This window comes from Ruditapes philippinarum, unplaced genomic scaffold (assembly GCF_026571515.1).
Source record: "Ruditapes philippinarum isolate M1 unplaced genomic scaffold, ASM2657151v2 ctg2441_1_1_1_1, whole genome shotgun sequence".
NCBI lineage: Eukaryota > Metazoa > Mollusca > Bivalvia > Venerida > Veneridae > Ruditapes > Ruditapes philippinarum.
Window position 1 is genome coordinate 373,175 of NW_026863907.1, and position 23,842 is coordinate 397,016.

The 23,842-nt window shown below is 34.7% G+C and overlaps 1 protein-coding gene across 3 annotated transcripts; it reads left to right on the forward strand.

The window, feature by feature from the left end:
- The first annotated feature begins 1,016 nt into the window (after window positions 1-1,016).
- Window positions 1,017-21,909, forward strand: LOC132723779 (nucleolar complex protein 3 homolog). 3 transcript variants are annotated; one of them, XM_060708562.1, is made up of 21 exons: window positions 1,017-1,140; window positions 2,171-2,463; window positions 3,697-3,866; window positions 4,473-4,672; window positions 5,240-5,401; window positions 5,908-6,001; window positions 6,558-6,634; window positions 6,830-6,949; window positions 7,604-7,675; window positions 8,666-8,722; window positions 10,067-10,195; window positions 10,441-10,521; window positions 12,356-12,456; window positions 13,195-13,267; window positions 14,775-14,910; window positions 15,657-15,727; window positions 16,208-16,318; window positions 16,867-16,995; window positions 18,511-18,605; window positions 19,208-19,286; window positions 21,786-21,909. In XM_060708562.1, the coding sequence occupies exons 2-21, from the start codon at window positions 2,171-2,173 to the stop codon at window positions 21,867-21,869; spliced, it is 2,334 nt and encodes a 777-aa protein (XP_060564545.1). In that variant the 5' UTR covers window positions 1,017-1,140; the 3' UTR covers window positions 21,870-21,909. The 3 variants fall into 3 exon arrangements, with proteins under 3 accessions (XP_060564545.1, XP_060564546.1, XP_060564547.1); XM_060708563.1 differs by having other exon boundaries at window positions 1,051-1,137; window positions 2,169-2,463; XM_060708564.1 differs by lacking the exon at window positions 1,017-1,140 and adding an exon at window positions 1,409-1,429.
- Window positions 21,910-23,842: the final 1,933 nt, after the last annotated feature.

Here is a 23,842-nt window from a genome sequence, read left to right on the forward strand (position 1 = left end):
ATAATAAATAATAATAATAATAATAAGGAAAAATCTAGTAAAAATATTGTAAATGTATTTATGAAACATAATAAAGCATAAGTGTAACAGTCTATAGGTATGTTTGGGTACATGTGTAACTCTCCCTCAGAGATGATTTTTTTCTTGAAGGTCGTTAAATACGACAATTCTGTTATATTTGTGGTATTTTAGTTCCACCCATTAAATAGTTTTAAATAGTTTATTTTAGAGTTGTTTGCATCATGTGTTTATATTTTAATCCTAAATAAAATATTCCCAGAGATTTTTTTCTTTCCAATATCATTTGTGAGAATGACGACTGACTACTCCAGTTTCAAAGGCGACTGTTGTGTTCTGTCACAATAACACTTGCAGTACATGTACTTTTCTACCCCTTACATGCGGTAAACCAGTGTCTGAATCACATTTTTAAGTATTTGCTTCATTGCAGTATTATGTGGTATCAAATCGGCAATACTTTTGTTTATTATTTTAGAATTGTAAAAAAAGCTCAGAACAAAAAACAAATTGACATTTGTACATTATACCTCAGGAGAAATTAATTTTTCCTACTTTAGAAAAGGGCAAACATGAGCATAGTTTAAGAGCATTTTAAAAATGTAGAAATGAGTGTGGAATTATTTGTTATAATTTAAGTAGCAAAAATGTAAACAAAGTAGTATTTTTACTTCCATACGAAATATTTATTCACTTAAATTATGTATGTTTATTTTAAATATATAACATGTGTAAATGCATGATCGTTCAGATAATTGGCCAATGGGTAATCTTTTGGAAACTTACAACAGTATAGAAAGCTTTTAAGGAAGACAATTATCAAAATGCATTTCTGGTGCATAATTGCCATTCTAAACGTCAAAATAATTTTACTACTTTTTATTTATATATTGTCTGTAAATTCCTTCTCGGTCGAAATTATAAAATATTCCCAGAGATTTTTTTTCTTTCAGATATCATTTGTGAGAATGACGACCGGCTACCCCAGTTTCAAAGGCGACTGCATAGTCTGTCTCCAAATTATACCGTTCCGTTTTCTGGTCCCCATTGACATGACCAATAAATACAGAGAAACCGGGAAGTAGCTTGAAACGAAAATAAATAAATTCACGTGGAATAAGGGTATTTGCTTCTATATGTATCGATATCGAATAATCACTGTTGACTTTTAAACGCAAAACTTATATTTATGTATATATCGTATTTACACGCTTTTCAGAGAGTCATTTATCAAGAAAAATTACATTTATGTAAAATACAGACATTCGCCCCATGCAAAATCGAACTCGAGTCATCTCGGACCCGAGACGTTTCGAAACCAATGTTCCAAAAACCAAAGTTATTTCGGCCTTAGATTTATCGGTTCTTTTTAAAATCTGAACAATTTGAACTTTTTCCAAATTAATAATTAGTAAGTGGTTAATTTATACTAATAATAAAAACCTTAATAGGGTGTAACGGTTTATTATTAGTATTTGTAGAGTAATTGCCCAAGACTTAGTAAAAATTTGGGAAAAATCAAGATGTCAACATTGAAAAATTGATTTAAATATTGAATGTCATTTTTATGCCCCAACCACTAAAAGTCTTAAGGGTATGGGAAGTCATGTAGAGTTTCCTTTGTCTGTCATACTTTTCTGCTGGATGTCATTTTTATGCCCCAACCACTTAAGGGTATGGGGAGTCATGTAGAGAGAAAAAAAGTTCAAGCTCATCTATTCCAAATTAAACAATTTGCGACAGCAATTCTTAGATATTTTACATGACTTGAAAAAGTTAACATACATGATTGTATATATTGATCAAACCAAGAAATACTTTTTTTTAAAGGAAATATTGCGGTACAATAGTTCTGTACCACAGTAAGTTTTACCTGACGCTTCATTGCATTTAACTGGTATATCACCATATCGAGGTACCTCTAAGAAACATTGATTTCAAAGGGCTTACTTAGCCCTTGGAAATCTGCATCACTATTTTCTTGCCTATTTTAAAAAAACTGCCAAAATAATGACTTAAAAAATGAATGCTTTAAAATCAGTGCTAAAACCCATGAAAACTTGCCAAGAATCCTCCTTAATTAATGTCATATGATATTGAAAATGAAAGTTGCATTTCCCATATTTTTTAACAGCATGTAATTTAATTATAGATGAAGAAGGTACAAGGAAAGAAGAGGAAGAACAAGTCAAAGACCAGTGCTATTAAATTGTCAAATAAACACTTGAACAAACTTGGAAAACAAGGAAAACTAAAACAGGAGTCCCTACAAAAGAAATTAAAACAAAAAAGACAAGAAAAGTTGAAAAATAAAAGAAACAACAATGAAGTCAATGATGCAGTTGCTAACGTACATGCAGCATCTGAGGATATAACAGAAGAAGATGTTAGTTTCTACAGCAGTAATCGACTTGGAAACAGTTTCATATCAGCAATAAGCAACAGGTATGTACATGTAAATGTTTTCTAGCAAATATACATCTGATTATGATATATAAATATAAGTTAGTAAGTACTTACATGTAATTTTAGATAGATCAATGGAAAGAAAAAGGGTCAGGCATTTGGTTACAATCTGAATAACAATGTCTTAGATAGGTGTATACTAGAAAATGTTGTGACGGTACAAACACACTAGAAAATATAGTGACGGTATTAAAACACTTTCAATACCTGATAAGCTTGAAGAATAGTGCCTTAGTGGAACTCTGCTACTAACCTGTGCATCTCTGCCCAAGGCTCAAAACATTTGCACAGTTTTGACTGATTAATAGCCCTTTGTGAACTTACAAAGTTCCTTGCATGCTTAATCAATCTCCTTCCCTACTAAATGTATTCCCATGAAGCTTTGCTCATGTCTTGTATTGGGATTGTACTGTAGGTTATTCTGAATTAGCGGTGAGACAAATTACTATTGAACATCAAATTCTTATGGTCATTTAACTTTCACAGCTGATGGGGTTAGTAGTTAGTCACTTTCGGAGAAATTGGTAACTACTGGTTCATTATCCAGGAAAGTTAGTTAGGATGATCAATCACAGAGATATAACCAAAAAATTCATTTGAAAACTAGGACACATGTTTGGGATAATAATGTTGTCCAAGACCCCTTACTCAAGCATGTATGGATTTGGACTGAATTGTAGCCATTTTGGAACAAATAAATTTCCTAGTTAAAGATAAGCATGCAATTTTGGCGGCTATGCAGTTGAGGAGAAATTAAATATTACATATTGAAGTTTATTATATAGAAAAGACTTTGACACATTTGAGAAGTCTGCAATTGCAGGTTGTCTACGCATCTGATGCTGCAAAATAGCATTGATAGTGATGATGAGTCTGACAGGAAAAATATGAATTTACCTACCTGCCAATCAAATACAAATAAATGTTTTGAAGGTTACAAAAAATGTGTCATGGACAGAGATCGAAAATTCCACTTGTCCGATTGTGATTACAAGTAGAATTTAAGGGAACTTGATGCATGACAAGTAGAAAACTGTTGCCTGCAGTCATTGAATTTAGAAGCTACTGGTCCTGCAGGACGAATGACTTTGGAAATATTTTCCAATGCCTGGTGGATTACCTGCTCATCAGTCATGTATTTTCTGTATATACTTTGTATTAATGCATGTATAAGAAGTCAAAATATTAATTAAAAATTGCTGCATTTTACAGGGTGCTTGGTAATGATGACAATAAAAGGGGAAGAAAGAGAACTAAAGATGAAACAGATGGGGATGAAGAAGATTATGAACAGTTGCCACGGAAACTGACATCATCTGCCAAGAAGATGATGCTTCCAATTAAAACAAAACATGGCCTCATACCCCAAATGATAGACGATGGTAAATATTATCTCATACATGTACATTGAACAATATACTCTTGATGGAAAATTATTATTTATCATCGCACACATTAACAACATACACTTGATGATAAATATTTTCATATGTTGGCTATGTATTCTTGATTGTAAATATCACTTCACATATTTACATGTACATACTGTTGATGGTAAATGAAACATATCTCATGCATTTATGTACGTTTTGGCCTGCAGTCATAAGATTTCATTTTGAAGTTGGTCATGATTGGTAGATGACCCCTATAGAATTTGAGGTCATTTTGTCAAAAGTCAAAGTTGCAGTAACACTGTGTTAAAACCTTGTCGAGTCAGTAACTATAGAAGTAATAAGCCTGAAATTGTGAAATTTTCATGGGCATTTCCCATGGATAGTAAATTACTCATCGTTGATTTTTTGTGCTTAAAACATTCTTTCCAGTGGTTGAACTGTGAACTGTAAAAATGAAACATTTTCAAGATTCAGAGAAGTTTTATTTCATCATTCCAAAGATTCATGTAAACAGTATTGAACATAACTCATGCCATGTAAAGAATTCTATTTTTGCATATTTGTGCATAAATGCTGGTTAACTTGTTATTGCAGAATTGGAGATAGACGATGACACTGAGATCAGCACAGAACAAATTAAGGAAGAAAACTTTGAAGAATTACCAGAGACTAAGAAATCTCTGCCAGTCTTGAATGGAGTTGATTTATATGTGAATCGGCAGAAGAAATTGATAGAGAGGAAACAAAAAATTGCTGCCCTATCTAGTGCTTTGATTTCAAACCCAGATGAAAATGTATGTATTAGTTGGATTTTAACTTGCCTTTAATCTATGGAGAATAAAATATCTACTAATTAATTGGTATTGTGATCCTTCACTGTACCCCATCTATGTTGTCTTTACTATATTCAATTCTGTTTGCTACTGAGAACTCTATTTGAAACTGTGTGATAATATTGGTTTATACAGAATTTACAATGTACTTTAGTTTGAATATGCTTAAAGTCGTAGGCTTATAGGTGGTTATCAAATCTGTTCCTGAAACCAACCAGTACTAAGCAATGACTATGAATTTCCTTGCTCAAGGAAACAATTTCTTGCCCCTGACATGTGATAATAGTAAAATCTTAGCATACTGGGTTTTGATCTGAAAAGTAAATATTATGTTTCTTGCAGACACATAAATTAAAATGTTTGTAATGTTGGTTTATTCTGACATCTTCCTTAATTGTAGAATTTATGCATTTTTAGAATGAGAATTGCCATGCTAAACGTCTTTAAAAAAACTTGTCCAGGTTTTAGATTTGAGCCATATATTTTTATCTAAAATTCCATATCTATGTGTCTTTTATATATATTTAGATGAAGAAACTGCGTGAGTTAACTTCAATGTTAAAGGAAAGAGATCCAGACGTTTTGGTGACAGTGCAAAAGTATGTTATGGTGTCTTTACTTGAGGTGTTCAAAGACATTATACCTGGCTATTATATCAGAATGCCGACTGAAAAAGAAGAGAATCAAAAGGTCAGATATTATGTTTGCATCCAATGAACTTTCAACATTTGCACCACATGATGTTCCATTGAATATCATAATTGGATTTAATCTTGTCAATTCATCCTCATTTTCATTTCACGAGTCAAGTCAGTCAGTATCGAATGCATATTGTACAGCATCTAGTATCATTGTCATTTTCTGAGTCCAAAACTTTCATATCAACATTGTACTCCATCAGGCATTGTTTTTACATTTTGCAAGTCCAAAAGCTCCATATCAAATCTATTTTGTATAGTCTGTCAATACTTTATACTATGGATATATAAACTTAAAATTTTTATCCCCATATTGATAATGTACAGTTTCAAAAATAAAAAAAAAGGAATAGAAGCTTGACAAATTCATTTATGAAATTCTGCAAGTTGAGGGCTAAGACTGATTATATATACAATGTACATGTGTATTTTACCTGAATGATGAAAGAGAGATGATGTGAGAGTTGTTATTTTATAAACGTTGAATTTATTTTTCAGATGAAGAAAGAGACTAAAGCTGTTTTGGACCATGAACTAACCTTAGTCAAATGTTACAAAGATTACCTAGAGTTTCTTGAGAAAACAGCTAAAGGTAACATCTGTTATCTGTCGTAGAGAATGTTAAATATATTTTGATATCTATTTGACAAGATTTTGTTATATGCCAATGGTCATTTACATACTTTCAATTTTTGAAATAATAGTGACTGTGATTTTTTTTTATCGTAAAAAATAAGCCCTGAATATAGGCCATATGCCATTTGACAACTTTGATGAATTATAGACTGAATTATAGACACAATATCATTGTGAAAACTCTCAGATTGTGAAGATTTTTCGTGCTATTCAGCTCAGCAATGATTTTTTAGCTTGACTATACAAAATATATGGTGTGCTGTCATATCCCAGCATTGTTGACCATTTCCGCATCTAAATTTCTGGTTAATGTTTTTTGTGCGGTAAAATATTTATTTTTACTACAGTTTCTTTACTGCTTGAGGTATTTACTTCAAATTTCAAATTTGTGTTCCTTACATCTTCCCATATCATACTGGTATGTGATTAAAAATTCATAATGATAAAGGTGATATGGCAAGTAATGTTGAGATTTGCTGAGATATTCTCATAGATCAAATATTCGTTTACAGGTCCAAGACATGATGAGAAAGCCAATAAGAAACAGAGAAAAAGGGACATGATTCATGTGCCAAGACAAGCTCAGCAGGTTAGTGCATTTAGTCTACATAGTTATACAACAGTCAACTACCATAAATTGGGATATTTTGTTGTCAGCATATTTTTGCTGTTTTAGCCAAAAAACATAGTGGTTCTATTTTGGTATGTGTAATTTTGGCATTTTATCTATGTTATTGTAATAAGAAGTAAAGTACAATCCAGTCATTTTGTTTGATATTTTCAGGTATTGACAGAGTTGTCTGTGAAATGTTTATGTGAATTATTGAGCACTCATCCTCACTTCAACTACAGAAACAACATTATTATGGTTCTTGTACCATATTCAAACAACAGAAATTCTAAGGTAGGTAGCATTATTAAATACATGTATCATTATTTGTAAAAGAAGATTCTTCAAAAAGAAACAACAAAAAAGGCATGTACATGTATTTAAGTTTATTCAGTTATGTTGTGAAAAGTAAAAAGATAATATTATGAAATAATGAATAACTAGGCTTGCTGTGTTCCTTGTTACATTTTAGTTAGTAACATGCATGAAGCTGAATCATATATGAGTATACTACTATTTACAATATAGATATAAAGGGATGTATGGTCTGGACAAGAAAAAATGCAACAGACTGACTGACAACCCAGTTGCTTAAACCCTGTCTTTTATTACACTGTTCTGAATAACTGATGAGGTTATTAAATATTCAGCAAGCTTATGGAAGCTCGGTTGATCCACTCTGGGGTCTGCTGATGCATGAATTAATACATGAGTATCTCCAGCACTATACCTGAAAATCCGATGCATGACCTACACAAAAATAAAAGAATTAGTATCCCGAGGCACTGTGGCTTGCTACCTTCATACTGATATTAAATTTGAGGGGAGTATATGTTCATTTGCTTAATTTTACATTGAGTATGAATGTATTTGCTATCATTATCTTATATCCTGTAAGCATTTTATACTAGACCTGAAAGTTGAGAATAAATTTTGATGATATTTCAGATCTCTGACATGGTATGTGATTGTGTGAGGAAATGTTTCCGTGAAGATAAAGGAGGGAGTGTAACACTAGAGGTAAGTAAGAGGAGAGGGGGGAGTATAACATTGGAGGTAAGAGAAAGGGAGTATAATATTTAGGTAAGGGGAGTGAGTGTCACACTGAAGATAAGGAGAGGAGGGAGAATAATTCTAATGTTAAGGAATCAGGAACTGGAGAAGGGATATCACACTAGTGGTAATGTGAGGATGGAGTATTACACTAGAGATATTGTGTGGAAGGAGTGTCACACGAGAGGTAAGGGGGAGGGGATTATTACACTACAGAAATGTTGGAGGGAGTATTACACTGGAGGAAAGGGGGAGGAGTATAACACTGGAGGAAAGGGGGAGGAGGGAGTATAACACTGGAGGGAAGGGGGAGGGAGTATAACACTGGAGGAAAGGGGGAGGGAGTATAACACTGGAGGAAAGGGGGAGGGAGTATAACACTGGAGGAAAGGGAGGGAGTATAACACTGGAGGAAAGGGGAGGGAGATTATTACACTGGAGGAAAGGGGGAGGAGTATTACACTGGAGGAAAGGGGAGGGAGTATAACACTGGAGGAAAGGGGGAGGGAGTATAACACTGGAGGAAAAATGGGGAGAAAGTATCACAGTAGAGGTATTCGGGAAGGGTATATAACACTTTAAGTAAGGGGGAGAATTTGTATGCAAAATTGATAATGGGCACTTCCGCAAATTAAAGCTTTTAGCAAAAGACTGGTTAAGAAATCAATAACCAGTAATCATGGTTTGTATAAGACAAAGAGCTGAAAAAAATCTAAATTGATTCTAAACTTAACTGTAGTTTTTTATTGATTCTAAACAAAAACTTTGTTTCTTATAACAAGATATGAAATTTTGTTTGTATTTTAGTTGTACACAACCATGTATTTCTCCAATTGCATGCTTATTGATCGTGTACGGTACCAGTTACAAAAATAGTTCAGGACAATCTTGTATGTATGAAGTATGTTACATGTCTTTAATATTAAGTAAGGTTTTTGAGATTTAAATTTATTTCAGATTACAAAGGGTATTGGAAGAATGATAAAGGCCAGAGAATTCAGGGTGCAACCAAAGGTATTTACATGTATAAAATGTATCTGAAAACACACATTGCTACAAATAGAAATAAACTTGCGTGTGATTGTCAAGCTACTTTAATACTTTGTGATTGATTTGGAGTATGCTGCCTGGAGGAGAATATCATAACTATGTGCCTTTGACCAATTGAAACCAACTGTTACATATGATGATGCATTTCACATGCTACTGAGGGTGAAAGAACAAAATATTTACTCAAGACAAGTACGGCCTTCCGTGGCTGAGTGGTTATGGTTGTTGACTTCATACTACTTGCCCTTGACTGCTGTGGGTTTGAGCCGCTCCAGTGTCTTGGCATTCTGAAAATTCTGAGAAAGCAATCCAGCTAGCTTATGGAACGTCCATGGTTCTACTCAGGTACTCAGGTGCTGGTTTGTGCCGGAAATAATGTTTGTGCCTGACATAATGCACGGAAGGGCACCTTATGTCTTCCTCCATCAGTAAAGCTTGAAAGTCGCCATATGACTTATACTGTGACCTAACAAGGCAAGTGTGATGTCAACTGAGGTGTTACCTGAGGTTGACATTATGCTGTCATGGTTAAACATTTTGTTTTATCACCCGCAGCAGGATCTGATATTTATTTTATTATATTAAGCATATCAATATTCTAGATGGACATCTCAAACATTGTTACATTAATTGTATCATACCAAACACATCAGGATACAAAATATACAGCTGAATCATTGTAATTTATAACTAAAACACGGTATGCGGGCTGTTTTGGTAATGTCAGCAGGCAGAAATATGATGTCATGTAACTTTACGGATTGTTACCCTCTGACATCACAAAAGGTTATATAGTAAATGAATCATGTGAGAAATAATAATATTATAACAAGGTACTGAAACTACCTTTTAATGTGACAGAAGTGACTTTTTATACTATATGCCTAATGCTTTTCCATGTGGGAGGAACTATTACACAAAGAATGGGGTTCTTAAAACTACCAGATTTTAAACAAAAGGCGATGAAAAAATGGACTGTAAAGTATTTTTCTGACAAATAATACAATATGTAAGGCAAGCTTAATCATCAAAGTTTAATTTATCACCTGAATCTCCTCACGTTAAGAATTACAATTTTTACGTGTGTTTCTCCAGTATACAAAAAAGTTTTCTAACGAAATCCGTAACATTTCCAGGAACTCTGTGACAGTTATCTTAAGAACTCCTGACAAGTAATCATCAGAACTCGATCCTTCGTGTAACAGTTCCTCCCCCTTGTTTTCATCCAGCTAGATGTATGTTTATTACTAACAAGTTGCTTTAGGTAAAAAAAGTATGTACCGTCTGACCATTATTTGTGTTTTACAGGTGCTGCAGACGTTTTTATCACTGAAGATTAAAGAAGTGAGTTATACAGACCCTCTGTCCAAAGATGACAATCAGAAAGATCAAAAGAATCACAAATTAAATGACAAATTATCTAGAAAGGAGAAAAAGGTAGTCTGATATTATATCTTTGTTTTACAGATCATGATGAACATATTTTGCTTTTATAACAATTAAGTTACTTTCATGCAAGATTAAAATTGTTTTTTGTTATACATTAATTTGTTATACATTATTTTGTATAAACTTGAGTCCCAGTGATTTTTATGTAGTTTAACTTTCTTGATTTAATGTCATAGTTTGATTTAATATAGATCAGTACTTAAAACTGCAGCACTTCTTGTTGTTTTTTCCAGAGGAAGAAAAGACTGATGTTTGTAGAAAAAGACCTGCAGGAAACCAAGGCAACTGAAGATAAGAAATTAAGATTGAAATTGGTAAACTGCCTTTAAAATAATTATATTATATAATTATGTACATATATGAAACATATTGTGTTTTGCTGCCAAAAACAAGGAACTTGACTTTCCTTCATTTTTTTTTTGCTTCACTTTTCACAGAAAAAAACTGAGCTCTTGTCATGACCAAATCAGGGACTTTGGCATAGGTAAACCGGTTTGTATTGTTTTTCGTTTATGGCCATTAACATTGACACTTAATATGTGGAATTACTGTGATAAGTTTTACCCATCCTTTCTATAAATTGTTGATACAGAAGGTTTAAAAGTTCCTATATTTGCTGTGAAAATTTCTGATAATTTCTAACAAGATACTGGAAAGCCTGTGTTCTGTGAAAAGTTTAAGGTAACAAAAACAATTGAAAGAAAAGTCATCCTGTTTTATAACCAGACTGACTGTCACAGTGGTTGAAGCTGTAGTTAATTCTAAGCTATCCATTTAGCTTAGGGAACATTGGTTGTTCTAGTCAGGTGTCTGTTTGTGCCTGGAAAAACAAAATGCATTGAGGAGCACCTGATGTCTTCTTGCACCAGTAAAACTGGGAAGGCGCCATATGACATAGACTGTGATGATGCGGCGTAAAAAACCCAAGAAAAAAACAAAATATTCTGAAACTTTGTATCTGTGATTGTATGATGCTCATTATATTTGTGCTTAATGTGGGCATGTGATAATCGTTATTTCTAGAAGATTTTGAGATGAGTTATGGGCTTTGTGACATAAATTTGGATTTAACTCATAGGATTGGAGCAGTAACTCTAGACGCTTGCAAAATTCATGATCACAAAATAAACAAATATCTTTCTTTCGCCGATTATTACATTTTTCATGCATTTACATCAATCGGTTTGAAAAGATGAATTAGACCTTTTAAAATTCATTTTGTTGGATAAAAAGGCAAGATTTTAGCATTTTATCATTCAAGCGCCTTGTCCGGTATATACCGGAATACGGTATTTAGTGTGGTGCTCCAACCCTTTTTAGCTCACCTGAGCATGCTCAGGATGAGCTTTTAGGATCGATGATTGTCCGTCGTCCGTCAGCTGTCGTCCGTCGTCTGTTCACATTCAGTTGTTAACACTCTAGCGGTCGCATTTTTGCCTCAATCATCATCAAACTTGGTCAGGATGCTTATCTAGTTGATAGCTCGAATAAGTTCGAACATGGGTCATCTCGGATGAGAAACTAGGTCACAAGAGCTAAAAATAGAAAAACCTTGTTAACACTCTAGAGGTCACAATTTTGCCTCAATCATCATCAAACTTGGTCAGGATGTTTGTCTAGGTGATAGCTCGGATGAGTTTGAACATGGGTCATCTCGGATGAAAAAGTAGGTCACCGGAGCTAAAAATAGAAAAACCTTGTTAACACTCTAGCGGTCACATTTTTGCATCAATCATCATCAAACTTGATCAAGATGCTTGTCTAGGTGATAGCTCGGATGAGTTCAAACATGGGTCATCTCGGATGAAAAACTAGGTCACCGGAGCTAAAAATAGAAAAACCTTGTTAACACTCTAGTGGTCACAATTTTGACTCAATTGTCATCAAACTTGGTCAGGAAACTTGTCTAGGTCATTGCTTGGAATAAATCGAACATGGGTCATCTCGGATGAAAAACTAGGTCACAGGAGCTAAAAATAGAAAAACTGTGGTCACATTTTTGACTCACCTGTCATGAGATTTGGTCAGGCTTGTCTAGGTAATTGTTTGGATGAGTTTGATAAGTCAGGTGAGCGATCTAGGGCCATCATGGCCCTCTTGTTTTAGTCTCACTCCATAAGTTTTATGTTTTTATTTTTGTTATTTCAGCATACAGAGACCATACAAACAGTGTTTTTGACATATTTTCGTATTCTTAAAAAAGCAACAAGTTCGGTATTGTTCCCATCAGTTCTTGAAGGTCTTGCCAAGTAAGTATATAATATGAAGATTATGTACCTTCTTCAAATAATTGTTTACAAAAAGAAGTAGTTTACATTGGTAAAGGGGTTTCTTTAGTTCTCAACTTTTCTGTTCAAAATCAAAATACAATTGTAAATAGGAGTATTTCTAAATAGAGATTAAAAAAGAAATGCAGTTGAACTTGCAGATTTTGAATTGTATGACCTTGAAACCTTATATTAAATACATTATCTTGATTTCCATGAAAACCAAATGTAAAAGTTTGAAATTTTCTCAGAAATCGTAAGCAGGATTTTAAAGCTTGTAATGAACAATTTCATGCCATGAATGACAAGTCACTTTCTTAAAAAAAATGATGTCATTTCTGGGTCTTTTATGAATGAATAGCATGCTAAGGATGATGACATTCCACCATTATGAATGAAGTTGATGTTAATTCACAATATTAATATTCCTAATTTCTTTCCGAAGTATGGTTTATAATGTAATATGCAAGAAAAATAATTAAGTATTGATGGTCATGCCATTATGGGGAATTTCTGGAAGAGCCAACAGTTATCCTGGAGTCGGATATTCTGGTTTCTACCGGCAACCAGTATAAGATTCTTATTTGTTAAATGAAATTCAAAATTAAGTTAACATTGTCTTGTATTGATATCAAATTTTAAAATATCTTACTTCATTCTATATTTTGCAGTTCATAAAAACCATCTGAATTTTAAATGTTTACTGATTTACTTTCACAGATTTGCCCATTTGATCAGTGTGGATTTCTTTGAGGACTTGTTTACAGTATTTAACACTCTCATAGCTGAGCAGGTATTTTCTATTCAAGAACTTTTCGCTTTCTGTTTTTAGCTCACCTGTCCGTCGTCCGTCGTCCATCCGTCGTCCGTAAACTTTTACTTTAAATGACATCTCCTCATAAACCACTAAGCCAATTTCATCCAAACTTCACAGGAATGTTCCTTTGGTGGCCACCTTTGAAATTGTTCAAAGAATTTAATTCCATGCAGAACTCTGGTTGCCATGGCAACCAAAAGAAAAAAACTTTAGATATCTTCTTCTAAGAAACCCAAAGAGCTAGAGCTTAGATATTTGGCATGAAACATCTTCTAGTGGGTGTCTACCAAATTTGTTCAAATAAAAGCCCTGGGGTCAAAATTGTCCCCGCCCCAGGGGGTCATTGATTTTCCCTATATGTATATAGTAAAAACTTAAAAAATCTTCTTTTAAAGAACCCAAAGAGCTAGAGCTTAGATATTTAGCATGAAACATCTTCTAATGGGTGTCTACCAAGTTTGTTCAAATAAGAGCCCTGGGGTCAAAATTGACCCAGCCCCGGGGGACAATGATTTTTCTTAAATGTGCATAGCAAAAACTTAAAAATCTTCTTCGAAAAAAAACCGAATAGCTAGAGTTTAGATATTAAGCATAAAACATCTTCTAGTAAGTGTCTACAAAGATTGTTCAAATAAAAGCCCTGGGGTCAAAACTGGCCCTGCCCCAGGGGTGTCATTGTTTTTAAATATATATGTAAAGAAAAAACTTAAAAAATCTTCTTTTAAAAAACCCAACAAGCTAGACCTTAGATGTTTAGCATGAATCATCTTCTAAAGGGTGTCTACCAAGTTTGTTCGAATAAAAGCCCTGGGGTTTAAACTGGCCCCACTCTGGGGGGCCTATATACAGGTGAGCGACTTCAGGGCCATCATGGCCCTCTTGTTGTAGAGCCTGATCAACACTGCACAGTAGTGCAGGCTGGCCTGGCTTTCTACTTATGGCATAGACTTATCACTTTCAGGCTTGTACAGGTCAACAGTCAAAAATGAAATTTGAGCAAACCTGGTCTGCCACTTGTTAAAACAACTATTTTGATTGATATTTTATTTCTTCTTATAACATTATACAAAACATCCACATTTGACTCGGTGTTAAAATTAATTTTTGTTTCAAAGAGGTCTTCATAGCTGAGATTTTAATGTCTCTTGAATTGGTCACTTGCCCATCACAGCTACATGTTTCAATCCGAACAGGAACTTAAAATTATTTTATTTGAGAAAACCTTCTAGCTAGCTTATGAAAGGTCAGTGGTTAAATTTGTGTATCTGTTTCTGAATGCAAGATGGAGTGAACCAATAAAGTATTACGCTGTTTTGTTGCCATATGAACTATATGTCAATGACTGTGTTCTGTGAATATAACCTGCCTTGTTGCCTTTTATTCTCATTGTTTTTACATTGTTACTTTGACTTAAAACTCGACCTAATACAAAAATCATGTATATAATATATGCCTGTCTTTATTTTATGGTACACTACATCAGGAATTAAGCTACAGAGAATCTCTGCATTGTGTTCAGACAGCATTTACGATACTAGGTGGACAAGGTTCTGTGTTGAATATAGACCCTGTGATATTTTACAAACATCTCTATAAACATCTGTTCAATATACATGCAGGTAAATATTTGTGTGCTCTCTTGTAGAAAAAATGGGATATGCATACGTATTTATTTAGCAGTTTACTTAAATATAAGATAATTTAACTATCCAGCTAGCTTACGGAACATCGGTGGTTCTACTCAGGTGCCCATTCATGCCTGAAATAATGCACGGAAGGGTAACTGAGGTTTTCCTCTACCAGTAAAGCTGGAACGTAGCGATATGACCTATACTATGTCGATGTGATGTAAAACCCAAACAAACAAACAAACAAGATAATTTAAAAACAAATACTTAGCACATACTATTAATAATATTTAGACAGTAACTCAGCTTTGCTAATTTAATTTTCTCAGACACTAAATAAACAAAAACAAATTCTTTTAGTGCGAAAAGTAATGTACAGAACTGCACTAGGGGGGAAACATCCCCCAGTAGCCAGTGAGACTTACCATTTCATTCAACTGTAATATATACACTTTCTTTATCCTCACAGAATTCATGAATGAATATCAGCCGTGTCACAACAAAAGCAACATAATGGGCTTGCGACCAGCATGGTTCCAGAGCAGCCTGCGCATCCGAGCAGTCTGACCAGGATCCATGCAGTTCGCTATCAGTTTCTCTACTTGTAATAGAGTTGGTAAGCAAACAGCATGGATCCTGATCAGACTGCACGATTGTGCAGGCTGGTCTGGATCCATGCTGGTTGCAAACGCACTATGTTGGTTTTGTCGTGACGTGGCTCATATATACAATTTCAGGCAAGACTTCAGAAGATGTTGGGATTGTTTTGAAGTGTTTAGATGTAATGATTAGCAAAAGGAAAAGACAGGTACATTGTCAAACTATATATTACATACTTTTGAATAAATTTCCTTGTTTCCTCCCATCTTTTCATGCTCATAATGAATCGTACATAAGTATTACACTTATTACCCCCTTCTATGCTAAATATCTTGAACAAACTCGGCCATTGTTAAATCTGGACAAAATTATTTATCATTTTTGGAGGAAATTTCAAAATAAGTATATTTGTATCAGTGCCGACCATGCCATCTGATTATGGTCTGCACTCATTTGATGGATAGAAGAAGGCTAATGGTTAAATGGTACATAGAATTGTTAATGAACAATGCTATAACTTAGGAAATGATTTTGTCTGTGTGTTACAACAAATCTCATGGCTTCTTCAGACATACTCAAAATGTATATCATAGATAATACAAACCAATAAAAAATTACTAGATCTAGTAATAACAGCAAATAATAGTATTTTTTCGGTATAGTAACTTTTTGTCATTGTCAATTACAGATGTCACAGCAACGTGTTCTAGCATTTATAAAACGATTAGCTACACTAAGTTTACAGCAGACGACATCGGGAATGCATGGACTGCTTGCTGCGATTCGCAGTTTTATGATGGTAAACAATCGGTTAAAATTTGTTAATTATTGATAAGTTCCATGAGTTAAGGACATACAATGTATTAGAAAAAAGATGAAACACTTTATTTCTTATGCTATATCAGAGCTTTTAAGTATAATTTATTTTATGTACAGTTAAACCGTACTAAGAAAGAGCTCAAGAAAAATGCCAGAAATGGTCGCTGAAAACAGTCTCTTGAAGAGACTCCACTGAGTTTTGTTTACATAATGGAACTGAAAATAATTTTTTAGATTTGTGTAGCATTACATGTTTGCCTGAACAGATAACTTGTGTGCAAAATGCTCACTCCAGTTTTCCAGAAGAATAATTTTAATTGTTCATTCCTTTTGGTTAGTTTACCAAATAGCCCACTTTGCTTAAATTATATAAATGAAGTGGCAGCCCCTTTCTCTCCTCTGTTGATAGAACTGTAACATTCTCTGTTGAACATTGGTTGACAACCACACAGGTTTTCAGTATATTGGTTTGCTTTGTCACATGTTTTTAACAAATACATGAAGCTGTTGTTTCATTTTGTTTTACAGATGTATAATTATACAGACATCCTACTGGACAATGATTCTCAGGGTAGCGGAACGTATCTTCCACAGTTACATGATCCGGAACATTGTTATGCCCATAATACAGTGCTCTGGGAGTGTACTTTACTGCAAGTAAGTAATTTAAGTTATACATGTAATTAACCAGTAAATAAAATAAAACTGTAGTTCAGTGTAATGGTTATAATGCTATTTGTGTACATTGTTATAGATGGTTTATATTAGTTTTTGTTTGATTTATGACCTTTAACTGATAATACTATAACCATGTCAGCTTGTTTAAATCAATAGGGAAAGCATCGTATTTGTCATCCAGAGGTGCATGCTTGATTCTTACTTTCTCTGTTACATTTTGATCTGTGAAATGATTATTTGTTTCTCACTGCCGAGTCAAAAAACTGGTAGTTACTGGTTGGTGAAACTGGTAATTACTGGTTGGTGAAACTGGTAATTACTGGTTGGTGAAATTGGTAATTACTGGTTGGTTCTACAGGAAAGCCTGTTAGGTAGACATACCACTGAGATGTGACAAAAATGTGTAAAAATCAGCAGTAGAAAAAAATACAACAGACAAACAAATGCAATGGTTATGTAACCTGTCAAAAGTCTTGGTAACTAATAACATTACATATAGTCACTATGACCCAGTAGTTTTAATGTATGTAATAAGTCATTTTCACCTGGCTGTTTCAATATTTGAGCCGTGCCATGACAAAACCAACATAGTGGGTTTGCGACCAGCATGGATCCAGATCAGGATCCATGCTGTTCAGTCTGATCAGTTTCTCTACTTGTACTATAGTTTCTCGTTTGTAAGCGAACAGCATGGATCCTGATCAGACTGCGTGGATGTGCAGGCTGGTCTGGATCCATGCTGGTTGCAAACGCACTATGTTTTTTTTGTCATAGTGCGGATTTATGACCTTTAACTGATAATACTATAACCATGTCAGCTTGTTTAACTCAATAGGGAAAGCATCGTATTTGTCATCCAGAGGTGCATGCTTGATTCTTACTTTCTCTGTTACATTTTGATCTGTGAAATGATTATTTGTTTCTCACTGCCGAGTCAAAAAACTGGTAGTTACTGGTTGGTGAAACTGGTAATTACTGGTTGGTGAAACTGGTAATTACTGGTTGGTGAAATTGGTAATTACTGGTTGGTTCTACAGGAAAGCCTGTTAGGTAGACATACCACTGAGATGTGACAAAAATGTGTAAAAATCAGCAGTAGAAAAAAATACAACAGACAAACAAATGCAATGGTTATGTAACCTGTCAAAAGTCTTGGTAACTAATAACATTACATATAGTCACTATGACCCAGTAGTTTTAAAATATGTAATAATTCACCAAGCTGTTTCAATATTTGAGCCGTGCCATGACAAAACCAACATAGTGGGTTTGCGACCAGCATGGATCCAGATCAGGATCCATGCTGTTCGCTATCAGTTTCTCTACTTGTAATAGTGTTTGTAAGCAAACAGCATGAATCCTGATCAGACTGCGTGGATGCACAGGCTGGTCTGGATCCATGCTGGTTGCAAACGCACTATGTTGATTTTGTCATGGCGTGGCTAATTTGTTTTCTGCATTTCATGTATGTTGTTTTTTTCAAACATTTTACAGAGTCATTATGATAGAGATGTAAGACGGTTATGTACATGTATAGGTAATGGATCGTTAACAACTGGAGAAGGTCAGCTGCCGGCAGAACTACGCAAGTATGTTGATAATTATTTTCCTGTGAATTATTCTCAGAAAATTTGGTGCTGTATGAAACTAGCCTTCGACCACCATTATCCTTTATTGGGCATGCTTGAATAGTGTGATTGTAAATCTTTTTTACGTTTTAACTTCAATCGAAAGATTTTATTTCAGAAGCAAATGCATAAATAAATATTTAAAAAAAATTTAATTGATTAGTTTAGCCTATGAAATAGAGCAAAATGTTCATGAAAACCATCTACCTATTTTGATAAAATAGTTTCTTCTACAGATTATATATAGCTTGCATTTTGCACTACATAGAACATTCATACTTGAAATATTACTTTTATGGGAATATCACAAAGTAAGATTGTGTATTGATTAAGCAGTGTGATTACGGTAATTGTCTTTTGCCTTAATTCTGTCTGTCTTTACTACTCAGTTTCAGTTTATTGAATTATATCTAGTGGAGCCACCTGCCTCTTGCAATAGCTCTTGTTTATTGTTGTTGGTTGTTTTTTTTTCATTAAGCAAAACACTTCATTGTATGTTTATGTTTTGTCAATATATTTTCTTTTTATTTAGAAACAACTCAAATATTTTATTTTATATTTAGGTCACCTCTTGAATTGCTACACACTGCAGAAAAGACGGATATCTTTCCCAAATATATCTCACAAAAAGTATCATCTAAGGTAAGTTTTACAGACTGTACCCCTGACCTGCTTTTTCACCAGTATAGTGCCAGGCCAGCCTATACAGATGTACTGTCTGACCTGGCTCAGTACTTTTAGTAGCTTTATGTTTTTATGCTCCCCAAAAGCTGAGCATATAGTCACCTCTTTGTCAGTCTATCCATCCGTCTGTCCGCTATTCTTGTCCAGGTTATAACTGAAACAACAAGCGGTATCAACATGAAACTTTGTAGGTAGATAGATCCCATTTGGTACAAGTGCATTGCAAAAGAACTATAACTCTGTCTTGCCTAATTTTGGAGTTATTGCCCTTTGTTCATTTTTACACTTTGAACATTGTCTGGGACATAACTCTAAGGATTTAGCTCAATACAGGATTGGAGCAGTACCTCTAGACGCTTGCAGAAATCATGATCACAAAATAGACAAATATCGTTTTTTTCGCCGAATTTTACATTTTTCCTTGATTATCGTACTTGATTCGGTGTGAAAAGATGAATTAGACCTGTTAAAGTTCATTCCGTTGGGTAAAAAGACAAGATTTTAGCATTTTATCATTCAAGCGCCTTGTCCGGTATATACCGGAATACGGTATTTAGTGTGGTGCTCCAATCCTTTTTTTAGTCACAGCCTAACTCTAAAACTACAAGAGATATAATCTTGAAACTTTGTAGGTAGATAGATCTCATTGGATAGAAGTGCAATGCAAAAAATCATAACTCTGCCTTGCCTAAATTTTTAATAATTGCCATTTGTTCATTTTTACACTTTGAACTTTGTCCATTACATAACTCTGAAACTATAAGAGATATCAACATGAAACTTTGTAGATAAATAGATCTAATTGGGTAAAAGTGCAGTGCAAAAGAACCATAACTCTGCCTTGCCTAATTTTGGAGTTATGCCCTTTGTTCATTTTTACACTTTGTCCGGGACATATCTCTGAAACTATAAGAGGTATCAGCATGAAATTTTGTAGGTAGATTTATCTCATTAATTAGAAGTGCAGTGCAAAAGAACTGCCTTGCCAGGACATAGTTCTGAAAGTATAATAGATATGAACAAAACACCTCGTAGGTAGATAGATCTCATTGGGTGGATGTGCATTGCAAAAGAACCATAACTCTGCCTTGCCTTATTTTGGAGTTATTGCCCTTTGTTCAATTTTTACACTTTGAACTTTGTGACATAACTCTTACACTACAAGAGGTATACTTTCCTGTGTCCAAAACCTTTTTGGGGAGCATCACCCAGTCCAACCAGCTCTTGTTTGATACAGTATTGAAATCTCTTAACTTTAATCTCTTTAATGAACTGCTAGGCAAAACCTTTACACATAGAAAGTTTTGGGGTAAAGGGTAAACGTTTACATCTTTCTACATAACTTCCATTGTTTTATTACTTGAAAACTGAAATTTGGTCATGATTCAAGAAATTTTATTGGAAATAAAAACCTTTAATCGTCGGTTTTAAGAAAAAAATACTGCTAAAAGGTTATTTAAATTGATATCTTCTTGCTGTATTTGAACATTGCAATAGGAAACAATTTTGGTAGTTGTTTATTGAAGAAATACTCTTGACAATAATTTTAAACGCTGGAGGTTGAGATTGTTTAAAATAGGTTGTAGCAGGGCAAACTCCGCACTGGGTTACGCTATGGGGTAATCACTACCTGGAAGATTGGTAGCACAGAGGTCTAAAGTTTTAGGACATTTTCAAGATAGCCGTTGCACAAATTATTGAGGTCTATGTCAAAACTGGCATCAAACTTTCATGTAGATTACACACTGTGTTTTTGCCAGCAGTAATGCAGAGGAGAGGCACCTGCAGTCACCTTCAAAGCTGGAAAGTCACCAGTGGGCGTTTCAGGCTCAGTGTGACCTAACAAAATATCGATTGCAAACTTAGGGTATCAAAGTGCTGTAAGATCAAAGTGCTGTTTTTGATCAAAACTTCACAATGTATTTTAATGTTTTTAGATACATTTTATAATATGAACAAACTGTACAAGTTGAATCCACACTTGCATTACAATGTTTTGGGTATTTTTGTGTGTATGTTTTTTTTTTCTATTTTATATGACTGTCTTCAAAGTTGATTCATTAACCTTATGAAGTATGTTGCTCTTACTTTGATAATGGGCCTTTAATAGTTATGTTTTTGCAGTAAGTTTCAATGATTGCATACAAACATCAGAATTAGCATCATGCATGTTATGTAACGTTTTAAGGAACACAAACCCTGTTGGTGAAAAGCTAGCTCACCACCAAGGGTGGATATGGGAAACATTCCTTTATGTTAATTCACCAACTTTAGTTTTTGCATATTATTATGCTCATTATCAGTATTATATCTTCTTCTAAATTGTCCAAAAAAGTCACAAAAGCAGATCTACACATATGAAAATCAGGAAAAATATTTACAAGAAGTTATTATTTTCTACTATTATGAATGATATAAGATAATAATTATATTGTAAAGAAATTTTATTTTTTCCAGATTCGACAGAGGGAAATAATTCAAAAAGATGTTGAGCAGGCACTTGTGACGTCATTACAATCCGTTAGTGACTCTTTTACCTAAACTATGTGATCTTTACTTTAATAAAGTAATTTATCATTAATTGTTGTTTTTGTCAATGCTGTATACTAAATATCAAGAGGCTGTGATAAGTAGTTGTTGAGAAAACTGTTACGAAAATTTCCTACCATTCACCATTAATGTTGAAAATTTAACTAAGTCGGTAAACAGGAAGTGGATAAGCAACAGACCTGAAATTGAATCCCACAGTATGGGACCATGTGTCAATGCTGTATGCTAAATATCAAGAGGTTGCTGAGAAAACTGTTACGAAAAATTTTCCCCGCCAACCGCCCGCCGCCCATACTTTAACCCGGGTTTGCACATGTTCAGATGTAAATCCACGTCCTGGCGAAAAATACAAACGGTCAATTAATTTTTTTTTATTGCGAATGTAGGAAAAGTAAATTACTTTATAACCAAGAGGAATATCACGTGTGTGACAGTGTGTGTAAGGTCAATTTGTAAGTAGTGCCTTGTGTGTCAGTGCTTGCGTAGTGTGACTTGTTCGCTGTCTGCATCATTGTAGTCAATATGCATTGTGTCATGTCATAATGTAAGTAGTGTAAGGTCAGTGTTTGAGTTGTGACCTGTGTGTGAGAAGTGTCCTGTCCGTCAGTGTGTGAGAAGTGTGCTTTGAGTGTTTGTATGAGTAGTAGTTTCTATTGTTTGAGTAGTGCTATGTGTGTCAGTCGTATGCTGTGTGTGTCATTATGTGAGTAGTTATTGTGTCAGTCGTTTACTGTGTATCAGTTGTGCCATATGTATCAATGTGTGAATGTGTGTTATTAGTATGTCTGTGTTTGAATAGTGTACCGTGAGAGCCGTGTTTGTTATTGTGATAGTCGTTTACTGTGTATCTGAAGCGTCCAGTGTGTCGCGTAGTGTGAGTATTGTCCTGTTGGTAGGCCACTGTGAGTAGTGTCCTGTGATATTGTATGAGTAGTGTGTCCTGTCTGTCAATGTGTGATTTGTGTTCTGTCTTTCAATGTGTCATGTCTGTTCGTGTGTCAGTCGTTTCCTGTCTGTCAATGTATGAGTAGTGTTATGTCCGACAGTGTGTGAGTAGTGTCCCGTCTGTCAGTGTGTGAGTAGTGTCCCGTCTGTCAGTGTGTGAGTAGTGTCCCGTCTGTCAGTGTGTGAGTAGTGTCCTGTGATATTGTATGAGTAGTGTGTCCTGTCTGTCAATGTGTGATTTGTGTTCTGTCTTTCAATGTGTCATGTCTGTTAGTGTGTCAGTCGTTTCCTGTCTGTCAGTGTGTGAGTAGTGTCCCGTCTGTCAGTGTGTGAGTAGTGTCCCGTCTGTCAGTGTGTGAGTAGTGTCCCGTCTGTCAGTGTGTGAGTAGTGTCCTGTCTGTCAGTGTGTGAGTAGTGTCCTGTCTGTCAGTGTGTAAGTAGTGTGAGTTTGTGAGTAGTGTCCTGTCTGTCAGTGTGTGAGTAGTGTTACTGACTGTCAGTGTGCGAGTAGTGTCTTGTCTGTCAGTTTGTGAGTAGTGTACTGTCTGTCAGTTTGTGAGTAGTGTGAGGTTGTGAGTAGTGGCCTGTCTGTCAGTGTTATGAGTAGTGTTACTGACTGTCAGTGTGCGAGTAGTGTACTGTCTGTCAGTTTGTGAGTAGTGTCTTGTCTGTCAGTTTGTGCATGAGTAGTGTCCTGTCTGTCAGTGTGTGAGAAGTGTCCTGTGTGTCAGTGCGTGAATTGTGCTCCGTTAGTTCCGTTCATTGTGAAAGCTATGAATGAATGTGTGAATTATGTTTTATATTGAAATCGCCATTACAAGAGTCATTTTTATTACTGTTGTTGTTAGTATTTTTAGTGGAGTAGCGGGGGATCGAACTCGCAACCCCTAGACTTGTAGTCAGACAGTGTTACCACTGCACCACAGCGCCCGCTCTGATTTATAACTATTTTGTAGTCCCTATAAACATTATCACATTAGTAAACAAGAAATTGAGTAATACAATTGAATTTTCACACC

Bases quoted from the DNA above. Each gene is read 5' to 3' on its own strand.
- LOC132723779 (XM_060708562.1), top strand. From the start codon at position 2,171: ATGAAGAAGGTACAAGGAAAGAAGAGGAAGAACAAGTCAAAGACCAGT. The intron at 2,464-3,696 runs GTATGTACATGT...TGCATTTTACAG, and splicing joins ATATCAGCAATAAGCAACAG to GGTGCTTGGTAATGATGACA. The intron at 8,723-10,066 runs GTATTTACATGT...TGTGTTTTACAG, and splicing joins AATTCAGGGTGCAACCAAAG to GTGCTGCAGACGTTTTTATC.